At 39.1% G+C, this 19581-nt stretch overlaps 1 protein-coding gene across 1 annotated transcript in view; it reads right to left on the bottom strand.

Annotated features, from left to right (window-relative positions):
- Positions 1-19581, bottom strand: part of RAD51B (RAD51 paralog B) — a 343434-nt gene that overhangs the window by 114315 nt on the left and 209538 nt on the right. Inside the window, exon 10 of the mRNA XM_065754688.1 lies at positions 10377-10455. Coding sequence (XP_065610760.1) covers positions 10377-10455 — 79 coding nt within the window. The remainder of the gene's footprint in view (positions 1-10376; positions 10456-19581) is intronic.

The raw sequence follows: 19581 nt of genomic DNA, 5'->3' as shown, positions 1-19581 counted from the left end.
AATTCACCTTTGGGCTCCGATGTACACAGCATGAGGCCGTTCCTCTGTATCACATATGAAGGTGGCAGGGAATCACGTTACAGGACTAAGAGTTACAGTTCAACCACTCCACAATTTAGTGGTTTTGGCTTCCGCTGTCACGTTAGAATATGCTGGTTTGATTTTCAAAGGTAACAAGCACCTACAGCTCCCACTGACTTTAGTGACAGCTGCACCTCTAAAAATCAATTTGAGATAGTTTGCATATTAAGAAGAACTCAAGGAAAATAAAAGGCCTATTGTGTAGATACGAATAGTTTAAACATTGCTGATGGGTGGTATATGAGTGCCTTCCCTTTCCAAATGAATTTCACTTCATGTTTTGTTTGGTTTTCCTGTTGATGCATCCTGCACCCTCCAGAGCTAAGCTGGTGGGATCCCACATACTTTTCCTGGCATATGGAGTTTAAAATAAGAGATCTCAGCAATCGGATTTCCTCAGCACTTCCAGCTATTGAACACAGTCATGAGTACTCTGATCCAATTGCAGAGCAGAAAAGAAAAGATATATAGGAATATTCTCCCTGTGCTGCTACAGGGCAGACAAAAGAAAATGAAACAAACAGGATGTGCTGCTCTTGGGTGAACCCCAGCAAATGATCAGGGCAGACAGGATACAGTCTACAAACAAGTACCTACAGCATATGTGTCTGGCTGACCCATAGCTGGGTAATTCGCCCTCAGCAAAAATATAGAATGAAGTAGTCCAAGGAAGGATATTTCTCATTGAAAACTAACTTAGTTGCAGTACCCAATTCCAGCCTGACATGCCTCTGGACTGAAGTGCATGCAGCCTAAGGGAAGAATGTGATGTTTTCTATATGCTGCTAAGCAAAACAACTAAGAACATCTACTGGAGTGCAACGTTTGGACTTGGGACACCAGACTTCTAGGATAGAAACCTATTCTAAGTTCTCTCTCTTGGCAGTACGTATCCTGCAGCTGCCATTTCCAGAATGGCACACGGCACTCTAAGAAGTCACTCCATCACAGACAGCTTGGGACTGTCACGGCTCATATTTCAGAAATGTCACTCCCCACATCTCTGCTGCTGTTTCTGGGGAGTGCACCTTCACAGGGCTTTGGACAAATACAAGACACTGGTTCTGTAAAGGAAAAACTAGGAAGTCAAAATAAAGTCAGATCCAGTGGAAAGTAGAGGAAGATCTTTTCAGCATGTTGATTGTCTCACGTTGATTTGAGATACTCCTTACCAGTCTCAGACACATCACTTGATAAATTGTTAATCCTAGCATAACCTTGCTGTGTTGCCTCTTCACTCACACAGCCATGTGTGCTCTGACTTGCCTTGGCTACACTTCAGGCACACCCTAAGGTCTTATCTCCTTAGCCCTTGGTTAACTCAATCCAGTCATCAAATTTAATCTCTCAAATTTTTCAAGGGTCTTCACAGAACTGAATGACAAAGGACCAGATTTTGGCTTCACTGCAACACCAACAACGAGGAGAAATGCTATAACAATCACTAACACCACATAACTAGTATTACACTCAGACCTACTGTAAACTGAATTAATCACTCAATAAATTCTGTAGGTAAATAATATTTTATAGCTTGCCATTGTACAGTACTGTCTCTTGCAAGCCTTTGTTACTAATGCCCAGTCAATTTTAATGGGTATGTAGGTAGTGTAGGGTTTTTTTTTTTTTTGTCTTTTTACCAGGTATCCAGAATGCTCTCACAGCCCCTGCTTGATTGCAGTATGGAGATTAGCCTCTTACAAATAGCAACACTTACAGGAATGATCACAAAATCATTGCCTTTTATCCTTTATGAACACTGAAAGGTAGAGAAAAGGGGGTACAAACACATGGCTGATAGATATTTAAAATTTAAATAAGTATAACAGAAAACACTTTACAAAACCACCCAATGTTATTAATTTTAGGGAAAGACTGTAATGAGAAAAACCTTTTGAAGTAAAAACCTGTTTGTTGGGAGGGCATATCACGTGTCTGTCTGCATTAAAGTGCCATATATTCCTTTTTCATCTCATCAGGAGAGACTGAAGCCTACATGATAAAATCATTTAAATTTTGTGGTCAGTCCAGTTTTGAAGACAGAGCAAGTCTACACATCAGATGCTGAGATACTTGAGGTTGTTCTTACTGTACTAATCCTAGAAACACAGAGAAAGTTTCAAAGACAAACAGCACTGGGGCCAAAGCAGCAGGAACCTTGTTTGCAAGCGCTATCCCCGTGCTAATAAGCCTCCCCTCAGGCAAAGCTTTCCCGTGTCTGTGAAGTGCTATTCAAATGTGCCTGTCTACGCAGTGCTGCACTGTGGGGACGTACAGGTTCAGACTGGAGCAAACTGCTGGATCTCTGCACCACTCTCCCCTCCTTAGCGCAACGTATGACAGCTTCCAGCAGTTCCCTTTAGCAACTAAACTGTATGCTTACAACACATCAAATCCCACAGCAAAAGAAGCGTTGTATACACTACAAAGGCTAAGTCACTTAGATGCAGTTCTCTTTTATTAACTATCATTTTACAGGACTGAACGAAAGTAGCGATGGCTTCAACAAGCACATTAGTGGCAATGCAAAATGACATGAGACAAACTCTGAGAACAGTAAAAGAAATCTAGTTGTGCCTATGTGAGAAAGAAATCGGTCACAGTAACACTTAAGTGCCTCTTACCTTCATAAGTTGCACAGAAAAACATCTGAATTTATTCTGGCTGAAAAACACGTCTTCAGACATTTTCTTGGCCTCTTACTCATGAATGTGTTTGCTTAAGAACATTAAGTCCACTGTAAGTACATTTGTCCTTATTACACAAATCTGTAGCTTGAAAGACATAACATCATCTATGTCAAAAGCAGGCAATCAATAGTAGAGTCTTGAATTTCTATGAGAAATCTCAGTTCCCAGAACAATATAATGTCACAAATCACAGATTCTACCTCTGATCAACATGCACATCCACTCATTACGTTAAAAGCCTTTGGAAAAGAGGCCATTTGCTTTAGCACTGCACTGAAATCACAGGGGAGCAACCCACTTTGATCAGGAATTCATTACTGCGAGATTAGTAAGGAAATGATTTCTCTGAAGTGAGACCATTTTGTCCCAGGAAGCCCACACTACAGGCCAGTCTTGAACAGAGGCTGCATTTTTGCAAATGAGATTCATACTCTTTTTTTTTTTTTTGTTAATGCTGTATTAAGGTAAATTAGTTTTGATTGACATAGATTTGGTACACTGCTTTTTTTTTCAGATTACAGTTAGAAAAACAAGAAAAAAATAAATGCTATTCCTTTGGTTGTCATAATTTAGGCATATGTTTGGCTTTCACTGCAAGAGTGTTGTACTATTATTTCCAGTGTCTTTAGATACATATTCAGAAATAAGGAGATAAAATACTTTGTGATAAACTAGATTTATTCAGTATAACATCCTCATGTAAGTTACTGTCAAAGAAAAAGTTTGGCTGGAAACTTAACTACCACTTATCTACTACAACAGATAGATAGATAGTAAGACCACCTTTGCAGAGGAAAACATGTAAACTTCCTAAAATGACAGGGTTTGTTTTGTTTCTACAGGGTCTAAACTCAAGATACTTCAAGTTTTTCTTCACAATTAAAAAAAAAAAAAGAAACCCCTCCACCTCTCTTCATTACCATTTTTCATTGTTTTTAATATCTGTGCTTTGTTCCTCTGGATTCCTTCACATCACAGACATGGAGCTGGGCTACTGCAGAGAGGCTTTGCCATTGCAGCTGCAGACCAGCAGAGCAACTCCTGCAAAGCCACCTAGTGAGGATGCTGTCATCCAAGTGAACAGCATTCTTGGGTCAGGTTTAGCGATCCACTCTCCAGAATGCCAAGAACTAACTGGACTTTTTTGGCTACATCAGCTGCATCAGTATGTGTGATTAGTGGCATAGGAATGACTGGGGGGGTCTTATTGTTTCCACATTCCTTACTGTCAGAACAGAGCTAGCCTCCAAACCGACCATGCTTTGTTGCTCCCATTATTACAAAAGTGTTACAAGTAGCATGAGCCTTTCAGCATCCTGTGGGGAATTCACCAAAAACTGTTCCACCCCACAGAGATCCTAACAATGATCAGTTCATCTCTATCCCTCCAATAGGGCCGGAAATTACCAGTGGCACTGCAAATCTGTAACCACCTCAACAGCAAAGCACAACTTCATTCCCATTAATCTGCCTTCTATCCATTCACACATCAAGTACAACCCTGCTTCATTTTACAGATTATATCCATGTTGCTCCAGACAAAGGTCACTTTATAGTTACAGTTCTTCAACTGAATGAAAGCTTTTGATGCAGTAAATCATTGTCTCTCACTGTTCAGACTCACACAATACAATACAAATAATGCTGCCCTTTCTTTCAGAATTCTCTTTCTACCTCACTACTCATTTCCAAAACATTTCTTTACAAAATAAAATGGGGCACTTTTCACTTGTTTCAGCCACATAAATTAGTTATAGCACTTTGGAGACCATTTGCCATGCAGCACTAGAAACCCAGACTGTGCTATTTTGAGACCAAAATGAGCTTCTTTCATTACATTAGTGACAAACAAAACAATGTAATGTAATTTAACAAGGTTTCCCCAGATTTAGCTGCTTCCAGAACTCTTGCTCTTTAGCACTGTAAAACTGAGAACCTAAGAAACTCTCTTCAGAGTGCTATCAGCTTAAGAGTGCTTAAGTGTCATTTCAGCTTAAGAGAAGACACTTTCCTTAATAAGATATCACAGGAAACGTGAGTGTGGTTATACGCACAAATGTGTGTGCTGTGGAAGAGAGGGCTGGAAGGAGAAAGAGTGAATTAATCAACTAACTAATAATCCATTCCTGCTGAGACAGAAGTAAAACTCTTCACTTTTTGGCAGTACAAAGTCGTCTTCCTTTCTTGAGGTAGTGATGTGAGCCAGTCGGCATGAGACAGCAAAGTTCCGAGGTCAAATTTGCAGATAGTTACAACTTTCTTTCAAATGGAAAAACAAATACACAGGAGGATAAATCTTGAGGTCACGTACACTTATGAAAAAGTGAAACAATTTACAGGCTCCTTTATTTAGCACTGAAGGCCATAATAAGAACAGAAGCCGAAGGCTGAAGGCAGACAAATTCTAATCTGAAGTACGGAACAAGTATTTAGCAACAAGATAGCTAAAACTGGAAAACAATTTCAATACAAAGCAGGAAATTTTCTTGACATCTCCAAGTAAAAGTAAATGCAATTCTGCTTCACTGTAACATAACTTATCAGGTTTCTGAAGGAAAGGAAACATGAATTATGTAGGTCAGTTTGGATGACCTCCTGATTCCATCCATCTTTTAAAACCCTACAAAGCTGAAAATAAATCATTACTTTAAAGCAAATTGCAGCTCACTAATATTATTTGCCTTATGTTTCCAATGCTTCTGAGTTTGCTCTGTGAAGAGCAACGTTAGTCACTTGGTAAAAGCACGCAGTGAAAGTCCCAACAAGCTCTCTAGTTGGCAAGCAGCCACAATGCTTCCTGTCATCTTTTGCCACACCAACCTCTCAGTAACAGAGGGTATTTACAGGGGTGACATGGAATGAGACTTATTTCAGGCAGCTGAGTTGCCATTTGCTAATAGGTAGGCTCTTCTGTAGCTTGTATTTATGCCACAAAATCAGAAGATCATCCTCAGAATACCACTTAAAATTAACTATTGAGAATTTCTTCTATCTGGACACACGTGTGTGTGCAAGTCGCATCTCGTAGCCCAGCTGACCCAGCCCAGAAGGTGCTATATTTGGCTTCTCTGAAGCTACAGCTGGGCAAGATCAGCTCCAAATCCGCTCAGACTGACACATCAGTAACAGAATTACCAGCTAATCATTTCCAATCCAAAACAGAATTTGTCACTGTCAATGACAAAAATTATCCTGTGACTTGCAGCCCTAAACAAGTAGATCTGAAGCATTTCTTTGTCAATTCTTTTTCTGAATAGAATCACATCATTCACTTTAACTGAGCTGGGAATGAAACAGCTTAAAGAGAATACACATGCAGACAGTAAAATTTCCAGTATTTTGCAGTATTTAAACTTCAGGCTTCTGCCTCTCTAAGAAAAGGAGCTTTATAAAACTAAGACTGGATTTTCCAATCATAATTCAGATCTATTACAGAGTCATACTGTGCAGCGTGGCAGCACATGACATCGCACTGCAATGTAAAGACAACTATTTTTGGGTTTGCACTCCACCTCCTCCACAGCACAGACCATACTGAAGCCATGAAAGGAAGAGACTGAAAGCTGATTTTCCTTGCTAAATCTCTCACCAGCCACTCTTGTTTTCCAATCATCAAATTTCATTTATCTAGCCTGAAAGCAAAAATAAAAGAAGGAGTGAATAGTTGGATTCTTTTCATCCCTGACCACATTAAGTTTATAAAAGCAAAAAAGATCTCTGTGGCACTTTTGGGCAGTCTGGAGCTTTCTTCTGACAATACAAGGGGAGCAGGTCTTCCTTCACTAGGTCTCCTCTGAACGCTTCTGTGCTTGCACTGGGGGCCATGAGATGCAAAGACACCAGGGAAACAGAGCAGCGATTTAAACTGACAAAGAGGATTTTGATACACTCCTCCAAATGGGGCAGCATTACCATCTTAATAGCCTTTTGCTCTCAGCCCTCTTCCTGAGGAGGCTGGAGATTTTTGCGAATGAAGAACAGTTCCGCTTCCCATTTCAACTGCAACAATAGCAGAAGGGCTCCTTAAACTGCATCAAATAGCAGCCTGTGAAATCCCTAACTAGCCGCACTGCCTCTCCTGCCGTTTTATTATCCTCTGGCCCAAAGAACAAAAGCTGGGGGGGGGAAAGCTCCTCCTCATTTTTAGCCTATTCCACACATCCTAATCCCTCAGAGGTGGTAATGGAAATTGCTTGTGCAACTGTTAAATCACACTTTCACTTTGTCTTCCATTCCCTATTCATCCTCACTAAGCAAGGAGCTTCCAGCCACATTTTCCAATATCAATTTTGTTTATGACCTATTGGTTAATGATCTTGGGATGGAACCCCCTGAGTAAGAAGAAAGAATGCTGGGCATTTCAGACAGCTGCTGCTTCTCAACAGTTCCCACACCCATCCACTTGTTCTCATCAGACACCCTGAATATGCTCACCTCCTGACACCAATTGAATTCAGCAACAAAAACTGAAAGGGAAGGCTGCCTCTGCAATCAGGGACAGATTCTGCTTGTTCATGCTGTACAATATCCTTCAGACTGCAACACTGGAACAACTCCCTCACCAGCAAACCCAGGGCCAGTTGCTTTAGGGACATCTTAGCTTAAATCCAGCTTCTCTTCAGAAAGCAGCAAGAGCTTCATAGAACCATAGAATGGTTTGGGTTGGAAGGGACCTTAGAGATCATCTAGATCCAAACCCTCTGCCATGGGCAAGGACACCTCCATGTAGACCAGGTTGCTCAATGCCCCATCCAGTTTGGCCTTGAATGCTTCCAGGGAGGGTGTACCCACAACTACTCTGGGCAACCTGTTCCAGTGTCTCACCACACTTACAGCGAATAATTCCTTCCTTATATCCAGTCTAAATCTACCCACTTCCAGTTTATAGCCATTATCCCTTGACCTATCACTACACGCCCTCTGACAGGGCTGTTGTAAAAGCTCTAGCCTCTCTTGTATAAGACAGTTCAGTGCCACTTTCTGCTAAATAGCTGTTTCCCAAGAGGTAGCAAATCCTGTCATCATTTTATCTGAAACAATCATTTTCAGGTGATTTGTTCATTTCTTTTCTCTGTAGAAATAACATTCTCTGAAATGTGGGAAAAGAACATGCAATTTTTGCTTTGTAGAATTCCATGAGATGCCTTTATATAACACTACTTGTTACATGAAACAGTCAGGCACATTATCAAGGGAACCATGACCTTGCTTACTATCCATCTTTGAAAAAAATAATTGAAATGGAAACAGTGTTGGAGAGAAAAACTAAGAAAAATCTTACTCAAAGAATCACTTTAAGCTGCTTTCCAAATACACAAAGAATGCCTAATGGAGAGACAGTTCATCACTTAAAGAAACCTACAATGACTAGTAAAAAACAAAGAATGATGTTTAGATGTGGACCTCAGAAACAGGGAGAAGAGCAATTGTCATACACCTAATACAGTGCTTTCAAGAATACTTTTATCAAAAAACCTTGCTCCATCATCATTACATAATATCAGGCAGGTTTGTTCTCTAAATGAAGGATTCAGCCCTTAGAAAGGTATATGCTTGGCTCGCAGAACTGAAGTGAAACAAAAATGCTCTCTGAACAAATGATTTCCATTTCTGAAATGTTTCTTTCCTGAAGTTTCACCTCATTATTGCCTGAAGAAAAAGCAGGAAATTGTATTTTTTTTCATAATGACCAGAAACATCTTTGCAACCCAGAAGATATTTGAGACCAAAAGTAGCATATCTTATACCCTATCCTAAATCAAAGTACGTCCAGAGCAAGTTCTGCAAGCCATCTTAGTTTAAACTGATAAAAATTGCTTTCTAGACCTTGCAGCTTGTTTATAATTACTGGTCAAATTAAGGCAGATCAGATTCTCAGAATGCCATCTAAGAATACACCACGTATAATATCTAATGACTTAGAAAACACCCAGTGCACCCTCACATTATCACCATGTAGATGTATCAAAAGGAAGGAAAAAAAAGTTTTGTTCCTTTTGTTTTGTTTTCTTAAATTATCTATCACCAGATATCTAAGCTTATCTAGTCATTAATAAATGTAATTATGTTGTTGGTCTGGTAGAGACAGTTTCTAAGTAGAAAATGGGCAATTCAAAAGAAGAGAACTGTTCACACACACTACAGGTTCGTGGTGCTTTATAGGATCAGTGATTCTTAATCACCGGAACCTGAGAAACAGCAATATACTTTCTTCTTAACACCATAACTGCATATCAGAGCGTATCCTCCAAACAAAAATTGACAGGTACTAACTAGTTTTACATGATCTGCTTAACTGATGCAGCAATCAGGAGCACATCATCAGAGAGCAACTCAGCAAAGCTTGTCTATGAACCTCTGTCAAAAAGTAGGTACATTCAAGATTTATTGGGATAAATAGAGAAAAGAAATGAAGGCCTGCATTTTCCTCTTTCACTATAGCTTTAAAATACATATTTTAGGAGATGGCCACAAAGAACTCTGGTTTCTTGTCATCACAGTATTAGTATCCAGCTTTTCAGTACAGTACTCACATCCTAGAGCAGCTATGTCCAACCTGGCCCAGCACAGCCTATCCCTGGCTGTTCCCCACACCACACCACCATGGCAGTGGCTTTGCCCCACTGAGTGGCTCAGCCCAGCCCTGGGTACACACCCATTGCTCACAACAACCAAACACTGATGTATAATCAGCACCACCCGGGCTGAAACCAGGACACAGGAACTGCAATGCTAACTCAAGTTACAGCAAATATTTTTTAAGCATTTTGATACATTGGCAAAACAAAATCCTGTGAAGAGTGAAAAATATGCAGCTGCGCTTTCCGTTTTGAGAAAGGAATTTGAGAACAGGTTCATCATTGCTGAAAAAAATCAATTTTTTTTGTGTGTATTTGGAACTCCATTTTCAGTTGGCATAAATACATCAGCTACAAATTTTCCAACAGAATATACAGAGTTGCAACCAGATATTCAACTGAAAAGATGTTACCACGTGTCTTCACTAGACCTTTATATGACCTCTCAACATAAAAAAAAATATCTGTGGCTTCACAGTCACACCTTATCAGGTCATCGCTTTTTGGCAGTGTGCACATTTGTAAACAAATATTTTCAAGGATGGAGCACAGAAGGATTAAAATTTCATTAAAAATTTCTGACAAGTACCTTGAGAACTCACTAAGAATTCCAACCACTGCCATTGAACTGGACACTGATGTATTAGTTTCTCAAAAAACAAGGTCAAATATCTAACTAGTTCAAACATTTCTGTTGCTCACTTTTTTGTTTTAATTAAAATATATATATTTAAAAGTTTTGTTACTTATATACATTGACTATATTATATATTTTATATGCAGCCCATGACAATTCCTCTTCAACTCAATGCAATCCAGGCAAACCAAAAGATTGGACACCCACGTCCTTTTAGGACCATGTAGCATTCACATTAAACATGCAACAACTAATTCAAGACAGTGAAAGCAGCAGAAGACTTCCCTTTTCAACTAGACTGAGAAAATATACCATTTCAACAACTGTCACTTTTATCTGCCTTCAGCCTACTTAAAACACTAATAGTAAAAGCAAGATAATCAGTCTTACCTTGAAGAACCAAGCCTGATTTCTCAATGGTGTAGAAAAATGTGGAAAATGGAGCAACAGGGGATTTTGCAACGAGGATCTGCAAAACAAACAATATGTAAGTACATGCCTCCATCACATACTGATCAGAGTTCTACTGATCAAATCTGTAGGACAATCTCACAAGATTTAATTTCCAGAAGAGTAAAGCAGACAACAGAAATAAAGTCACTATTGATTTAAACCTGTCACTTCTAAGTAGTTGAGTTCTTCTCATGAGAATGTAGAGATTATGCTGCAATTTTAAAAGGATTCACAGATATAATAAAAAATTGAATGTAAACCTGAATATTTTGCTTGCCTCATTGTCACTCTGCTAAGTCTAATCATTCCTGTTGGTTCAGGCAAGAGACAATTTTGAGCAAAATGGTAAAATACCAGTATGCAGTGTAATTTTAACTGCCATTAACAATTTACTGCTGTGCGTTCTTGTCTCCTCCAACAATTCCACCATTTTTCTGCTGCCCCAGCAGGTCACATGAAGGTGACCCAGCATTGCAGCGATCTGGATGTCCTCTTTTGAAAAAAGTGCCATAACTAAGTAGAATTTTATTCAAGAATCTTGTCCTTGGAATTTCAAAACGTGATCTGAAATTCCCTGAGGCTTCATAGGGCAATTGTGTTTAGCTTGGCATTCAGGTACACTGGTCAGGTCAGAAATACGCCAAACTTTCTCTTTCCACTATGAGGAACCATCCACTGCTGAGGATGAACTGCAGCAAAGCTCTGGACACACAGAAGAGGACATGTTAATAAGGCTGTGATGTGAAATCCACAGTGCCAGCCAAAATCACCCAAACATGCTTGGCTTTACTGTTTCTATGTTTGATTTTTGCTGATAGCCAAGGGCTGCTCTATCCAAACTTATCAGAAAATAACCTCCATTCTATCACCTACCTGATAGAGTTAATAACTCCCAGCTAGAGCACAATCAGCACAAACACCAGACTAGTGATACCCACATAACTCAGGAACTGAAGACCTGCTCTGCCAGCATGCTGGTCATAAGAGCCTGTCTGCCTGAGGGCACTCTGCTGCCCAGTTGCTCCCACATAGCATGCCTTGATCCCTTCCAGAGATCTGTGCACAGAGCCCATGTCTTAACTGGTCAGGAAATCTAGCAGGTCTGTGTATTACCTTTGCTTAAGTGTATTGCTTTCATTCAACCTCAGCAGCATGGCCTTCCCTGTACAGTATTTTAAAAGCAGCACACTTCTCAGTGTTTACATCTCTGAAGCCTCCTCAGATAGGACACTACACCACATCAGCCCAAGATATGCAATCTCTAACAGATGCATTCAAATCCAGATTTCATAGAACTACAGACAACAATGATCTTATTTTTAGAGGTGTGGAGCACCAATAGCTCCTGCTGATTTCAAACGGTATAAAAAGCCTCCATTATTTCCAAAGGTCATGCCCTAATTTCAGCAAACACTCAAGAACGGGTAAAGATCACTGCATACAAATTTTGCTAGGAGATATATAAATGATGGATGGACTAAATGATCTCTAGAGGTCCCTTCCAACCCCTACAATTCTGTGGTTCTGTTATCAGCAGGAAACAGCAAACACCATTTTATAAAAACTTAATAGAAGCTACAGAAAAATGAGGAAGTTCACACTCACCCGAGCTATTAATGTTTCCCTAAAAAGTCAGACAGTATCAAACCACTTTATAGATATGTAGATCTGGAATATTTATTGCTAAGTGCAAGATTAACAGTAACAAGCATCAGAATTTTAGGCCTTGAAGTATACTTAATGTAATAAGTGTTTTGGCAGCAAATTCTGGTGCAGGATGAAGGCATGTGCTATTTTAAATGTTAAGGACATCTGTATAGTAGGCAGGTTTTATTTGAATTTTTTGTCTGCAGAATCACAAGAAATCTCAGCATGGCCATGTCTGTCTCATCCAACTGTGACACAGGATGAAGAAACAAAGTCCTCACACCTGGTCTTTAAACATAAGCATTACGAGCCACGTGTGTGCCCACAGCAAGGTAATGGTTTTATGGTTTTATAATTTAAACCAAAGACAGTCTTCCTTTCTTCTTCGGATAGTTAAAAAAATAAAGGGAGGCACACGAAGACCATAAATATAGCCAGAGAACTCAGGACTAGCCCAAACGTCAATGTTTTCCTTATGAAGCTAGCAAAACCATCCCAGGATGTGATACAACCTTTGTGAACCATGCCAAGTAGGAAAACTGCAGTGCTAGCACTTTTCCCTCTTACATGTTTATTATTATTCTTACTGCAACACACTTCTAGAAGGAGAAGCATGTCCCATCGCACATCTGTGATGCACCTTGACAGAACCAGAACTCCTTTCCATCACAATTCCCAGACAGCTCTGCTCCCTCACAGGAAAGCGCGGACTATCTACCAGGGAGACAGACAGCATAGTGCCTTCTGGTGCTTAGCACGCCTGCAGGGCCAAAACTGCTGGTCTCTGAGAATGCAAGGGAGAGCACGGGGTGGAAAAACTGTGCAAACACTCAGCTACAGTCTCCCACAACAGCTGGATGTTTAATCAGATAGGCCTGAAGCGAAACAGTTACAAACATGATGTCTAAGGTCAGATGTTTGGCATTCTGCACAGGGCTCTGCACATAAGTACTAACCTACATATGAATGTGCACTAGGCACAGTTGTACGTGCAAATGGATAGACATTCAAATAATCCTACGTACATTCTGTTACTGCATTTTTATGTAGTTACAATATGCATATAACTAAGTATAGCAATGAAAAAACATAATAAATCATGTCCTTTCAGCAGCACATCACAGGGCCCCTCTGAGAAGCTGCTCCAATTACCTCTGAGGATCAGCATTAGCTTTCTTTTTAGTGAAACAGAACTAGCTCATGATATTCAAAGGCAATGTTTATTTTGAATGATTATTTACTTGGAAAAATAACCATTAAAGTACAATTGTATACTTCACAACCAGATACACAGATTATTACTTTTTTGTAACTCCACAGTCTGCATTAACATAAACTGAAAAAAAGGAAATACATATTTACATTGGTTTTCTGACAAAAAAAAAACAAACTATAAAAGTCACTGTAAACCATTCTCAGGATGGAAAGGCCAACAAAGAATAGATTCTTAAGCATCTTCAAGGATCTTAGAAAACACAGAAGGAAATGCAGATCAAAAGAGATGTCACAATATGGATTGTCAAAAATCATGGTAATGATGACCTTGGAAAGAAAATTAACAGTATCAAAAAGGAAATTAAAATGAGTTATAATCAAATGAGATTGGGATGCTGATTAGTCATCTTCTAGAAATTAGTGAAGTATTACAGAGTTTTTAGTGAAGTATTACAGAGTCTTCAACAACCAAAAGGAAGCTGAAAAACAGGAAAGGCAAGAGTGATGGGGAAACAAACCTATGCAGAAACAACTGCCTGGAAAGAAAATCCCAGGAGCCCACCACATTCAAGAGGAAACAGATAAACTCTACTGGAAAAAAAAAGGTTTTAAAGATCAGGATGTACACTGAGTTCTGATAGCCCATGTTTGTCTGTGAAACTGAAAATGATGCAATGTAACTGAGAAGCTGCAAACATAAACCTCCAATGGGAGAGGGGAAAAAAAATGTAAACCTGTGAGTTGAGGTCTGTGATCTGAATCAGCACCATGAAAGGGCATTAGAAGAAATGTTGAAGGGAAGAATAATAAAAGATTTCTAGATGGTAATTAACGACAAAGAAAATGAAAACATGCACAGAAACTGTAAGACAAAGGAAAAAAAACAGTCAATGAAGACACTTCTTAGCTATATTGGTACTTTGCAAGACTACTAACCCACCCCATAGCATAGCCAGGACAACAGCAATCCCAACTGCACAGTGCTCTGGCACGTGCTACAAGTCACTCGCAAGCTTTACTCTGGAATATGAGGTACAGGCACAAGTCACTCGGGAACTCAAACTGCAAGAGGTGAGCCACATGCTGCTGAGGGGAAGGCACGTATGGAAAGGTTGTGAGCTCAGTGAATCCTGCCAAAAAGGTGGCTGTCTGCTGCCTGTGTGAGCAACGAAGATGAGGACATGAGGGAACAGAGCAGGAAGGAAAGAGGAGAGACTTCTCAGACTGAAAGACAACACTGGCACATGAACAAACGTGTAGCCGCAAATACATTTTGGATGGAAACTTAAAAGTTTATAACCATAAGTAAAGTAAGATTCTGGAACGGCCTTCAATTCAAAGAGGCAAGCTAAAAAAAATAAAAATGCCCTTTGTTTTCAGGATTCAGACTAAAATATTTATGAAAGGGATAAGAAGCAGTGCCTGTGATGTGCTCCATAACCTATCAAGTGCTACGTGCAGACTGAGAAGCACAAAAGCCCTACCAATTCATCTTTGCTGAGAGAACTGACAGAGTTGGAAGACTATAGGCTAACAATTGAAGGTCTACATGCAACTAAGGATCTTAGCAGTCAATTAAAGAAGAAAACCTGATGGATTTCAAGTATAGTATTTATTATTTAAAGTCTTCCCATCCCTATCTTCTGTTGAGCATCTGCTCTCCCTAAGAATCCAAGCAACCAGTTGAAGATGGAGAGAACACAGGGAGGCTTCCAGGATATTTCAGAAGCATTTTTAAAACTGACATATATTTAACCATATGTCTTGCTCCGATTCTAAATCAGCTCTGAGCAAAATCTGGAGGTTTTTATTTGTATTACCTGAACCTGAGTATGAAAATAAATTCTTTGTAAGGAGATTTGCTGTAGAGTATGCTGTGACAGTAAACTGTTTCCGCAGACATACTTTCCCAGACTTAGAAACAACACTTTTGCTGCAACATAAGGAAGGATTTCCTTTTCAATTCTGGAAGATAATGAAATATACAATTCTATAAACGCTCACGATACACGTGAAGGAATTTACTGCTTTGTCTCCTACACAGACAAGTCAAACACATCTCTTCTGATAAGTACTACTTAATCTAGGAATCAAAGACAAAATCCTGTCCACAACAGAAATTTTTTCCTATGGACACATCTATGGTAATTTTCATTTATTGTTCATCAGTATAATCTTCATTATTTTTTTATTACCAAGAATTGCTTTTTTTTTTTTGCAGTCAGTTTCACCAAAAGCAGCACACAATATGAGCTAAGCAAACAGTGGTAGTAAACAGTAAACTACATAAGTTACCAGACTGAAGCAACTTTTTAAATGGTGAAATTAATATAAAATAGACATAGGAAAATGTTGAAAAGGTCTTTCTGATTTGGGCTATCCATGAGCTTCTGGAATGGACTGTAAGTAGCAGATGCCGCTATTCTTGTGCAGCTCTCCTGCTAAAGTGAGAATGATAGAGATGGATGAGAGGTTTAGGAAATCCAAGCTATTTTAAATTTTTCAAAGTTCTAACTTTACAAAATGGTCAAACCTCCTAGTTTTCTTTCATTTCCCTCTAGCATTGCCTTTCTCCCATCATGAGGTTTGTAATAATTATTTATTATTTGAGAACAATGTAGAATAAACATTAAATAACTGAAAAATGATTTCTGTCATGAAGCATGTTAAGAGCACAAAGGTATTATTGGAAGAGAAAATATATCGCCTTGATGAAAAGTGAATAGAAACTGGAAAGATGTCATTAGATTAGATAAAGGAAGATAAATGGGAGACAGGCAGAGCAGTTGAGAAACAAAAGGCTTAGAGGGAATTGATGATGACAGCAGAAAAATATACATTAGGGTTTGTTTTTTAATTAGGGAAAGCTTTTTTATTAATACAGTTTATGGAAGCTTTATGAAAGCGATGAATCATAGAAACTGACTGCAGAAGTCCAGCAGAAAATACTAATTACTGGGACAACATCTCCTGTCCATAGCAGAGAAAGCAATGAATTAGAAAAATATACTGGATGGACTTTCTGAAGTAGTCCAATAACCAGAAATCAAGCCAGTGCCATGCCAGAAAAGAAAAAAAGAAAAGATGATGAAGAGAACAGGATCATATATCAAATTAGTTATCAAAATGCCACGAAGATAAACTAAGTGGTAAAAAAAAGATCATGATTTTAACTGGGCTATGAGCTCTCATATGGTAAGAAAAAAAGCAAGATTTTATCACGGAAAACTAATGATTTTTAACAGAAGTAATGGACTTCTGAAATTTTAATGAAACGTATGATAAAATCAGTTGTATTAACATTAATGCCATTTCTGTTTACACTGGGAAGACATACACCTTTTTCTCCATATTGATACTACAAGGAATAGGTTCCCAGCAATGATTGAGAAACACTAGTGAAACCACACAAAGCTTGTTTTAAAGTATGTCAGATTCTTCTATTTTTATTTTTTTCCTTAGATATCCTTCTCTGCTGGATTTACTTTATCTCATCTTTTGTACTCCTGGAGAAAGTGAAAATACTTATTTCTGCACTGATGATGGCAATGAATAACAGAATGACACCAACAGCAGATACTTTGGAACTCAGATACAAGACAAATAACCAAATAACAGATCTGTGGAAAAGGCTTGTACTTTCTCATACTCTATACTATACTTGTCCTTTCCTTAGCAAAACAACACCAGCTTGCTGGAATTTTTTGCTAATTTCTATTTTTGTCACTGCTAACAGAGCATTTCAGGAAAACACAAGTTAGATTGCAGAAGAACAGAAAAGCATAGCTGAGATACATGAAGGAAACCTACATCACCAACGCTATCATTCAACAAGGAAAGACTACTTCTACAGGTTCAGTTAGACTTGCATGCTAATAAAATCAGTGCTAAGCTAAACAAATCTTTCCTTTAATTGTGCCAAAATGTCTGGGTGGACAATCTTCCTGCTAGAATTTCCCTTCTTATTGTAGATTACAAGGGTTGTTTTTTCAGCTGCAACAGAGCCCAGGAAAAAGCATGTTAGGAAAACAACAAAGTTGATTTTGCATCAGATATCCCAGCAGACTTCAGAACTGTTTTTCCTCTCCTCTCTGTTGGTTCTTCCTGGGCCCTCTGTGAAGGAATTTGATCTATGCTAGAAATAAAAGCAGTGGTCCTTATTCTGTAGATCATCTGCTTTTGAGCAGCAATTGTGGCCCAGTTCCCAGGCCTGTTCTCATTTCATTTCACTGTTTTCTTTGCCTCCAGCCTTCCCTGAACATTGCCGGAGGAGTCAAGGGCTCCCTCCAGGCACTAGCTCTATAGCAGCATCCAGGCTTCACATAGCAGCTGTTCCCTGCTCCCTCTCTGCACAGAAATGTCCTTGAGGGCCATGGTCTTATACAAGGTAGGAGTTCTGTTTTCTACTAGGCTTCACTAAACCCTAGTCAGGCTTGCAAGGCCCTGGAGCTCCTTGAGACCTCAGTCCTGTAACAACATATGAGTTCCCTTGGGACAGAATTGTTCCCTGTCACAAAACCAAAAAGTGACTCAATTTCAAAGTAGCTCAGTTATCCCCCATTGATGTTCTCATGCTGTAGCATATATCCTGAAACAATTTATCATTTTCCTCCATTATCACAAATGATTTTGGGGATAATGAGATTTTGATTGTGTACAGTAATTAATGAGAAGATTTTCAAAAGGCTTTACAACAGTGGGGAAAAAAATATTCCCCATATTCTTTTGGGTAAATTGAGCTTAAGAAAATAAATACATTCTTAAAGATTGTAGAGCATATATCAGTGCAAAGATCTGAGTAAGACCTTCCCGAAGCACACTGCCCTCACAGACAAATCATCAGTTAGACTTTATCAGGGACTTATTGTTTCTTATGAACCAGGGGATAATTGCTTCCATATCTCCCTCTAAATCTTCTTGCATGGACAAACTCTCTAAGCACGGGCCTTCTCTTCTTGCATGCAGGTGAAGCTCAGACATCCCAGCAGTACCACCCACACCTTCACACTGTGCCCCAGCAGGAGGCTTCTTCTGGGGTGCTTTCCTTTTCTGTAGAAAAGGCCACAGGCTGGGAATAAAGAAGGAAAATAGGTTGAGGGAAATACACACAGTTATCCTGCAATCCTCCTAACCATCTAGCTTCCACACATACCTTCTGCCTGGTAAAAACAGCCTGGTAAAAACAATATCAGTGAACTGAAAACAGGGAAAGGTTAAGATGCCCTGAGCATGAGAACAAATGATGAAAGATTGGATTACGAACATGCCTCAGTGCAAGAAATAGCCAAGTAGTCCCTACAACTTTTGTACACATTAAAAAAAAAAACAAAAAAACCACCACAGTTTGGATCAAAATGATTTCTCATGAAAGCATCATTTCATTTGTGCTATGCACAGCACTTCGGAGTTGTGGCTCCCTGAAGTCCAGTTGTTTGGAAAGGTTTTCATCAAGTCCAGTTTAATGGGCCACAACTCAATAAAACTCTTTATGGAGCAACTTAAATGGATTGTATCTCTCCCTCCCCCACAAGAAAATCCTGTCCAGAGGAAACCATTTAAGAATGAGTTTCCTTTCTACTATTTTATAGAAAAGCAGCAATGGCAGCAAGAGACGCTTTATAAGAGGCATTCCATAAATCCAAACCTATTACCATAGAAAAGTAGGTAATTTGTGTGTACATCCTGAAAATGTCTGTTAGCACACATCTGGAAACAACTGCAAGATGAACAAAGCGTAGTTGACCATCCCGCCGTTGTCTAAGCTCCAAAAACATAACAGCACATCTGTGTTTTCCTTCAAAGCAATGCACAGAAATTCCACATATTGAAAAACATTGCTAAGACTGCAGAGTCAAGTAGCACTTGGCTCTCATCTTAAGAAGGGCAGAAGGGGTAGGAAGGCAGAAACATAGGTGCCTTTAAGACAGTTTTGAAGGGGAAATAGCTACAGTGGTCAATGATTTGAGTAAGAAAGTTTGTAAAAGGAAAGCCTTCATAAGCCTGATGGAAAACGTGAAATGGATTCAGCACTGGATGAAGAACTCAAAGAAATCTCAAAACTGAAAAAGCAGCACAACACTTATTTTAACGAAGGTAAAACAGAGATTAAATCTCACCAAAATTTATCAAGATTACTTTTACTGTAACTGCTAGTGGGAAACTGATATCCCAAAATATTTGAAACAAATCTCTAGAAATCTATGCAATGTTAGCCAAACTTCAGACAAATCACTTCTTGCCTGTTTGCTTTGTCTGACTGTTAACTTTCAGGGAAAGGTCT

The sequence above is a fragment of the Cyrtonyx montezumae genome, unplaced genomic scaffold (genome assembly GCF_038088225.1).
Source record: "Cyrtonyx montezumae isolate F1298 unplaced genomic scaffold, pur_monq_1.0 scaffold_10, whole genome shotgun sequence".
Classification (NCBI taxonomy): domain Eukaryota; kingdom Metazoa; phylum Chordata; class Aves; order Galliformes; family Odontophoridae; genus Cyrtonyx; species Cyrtonyx montezumae.
The sequence above is the reverse complement of the archived record's forward strand: the minus strand, read 5'-3'. Positions and strand labels throughout refer to the sequence as shown.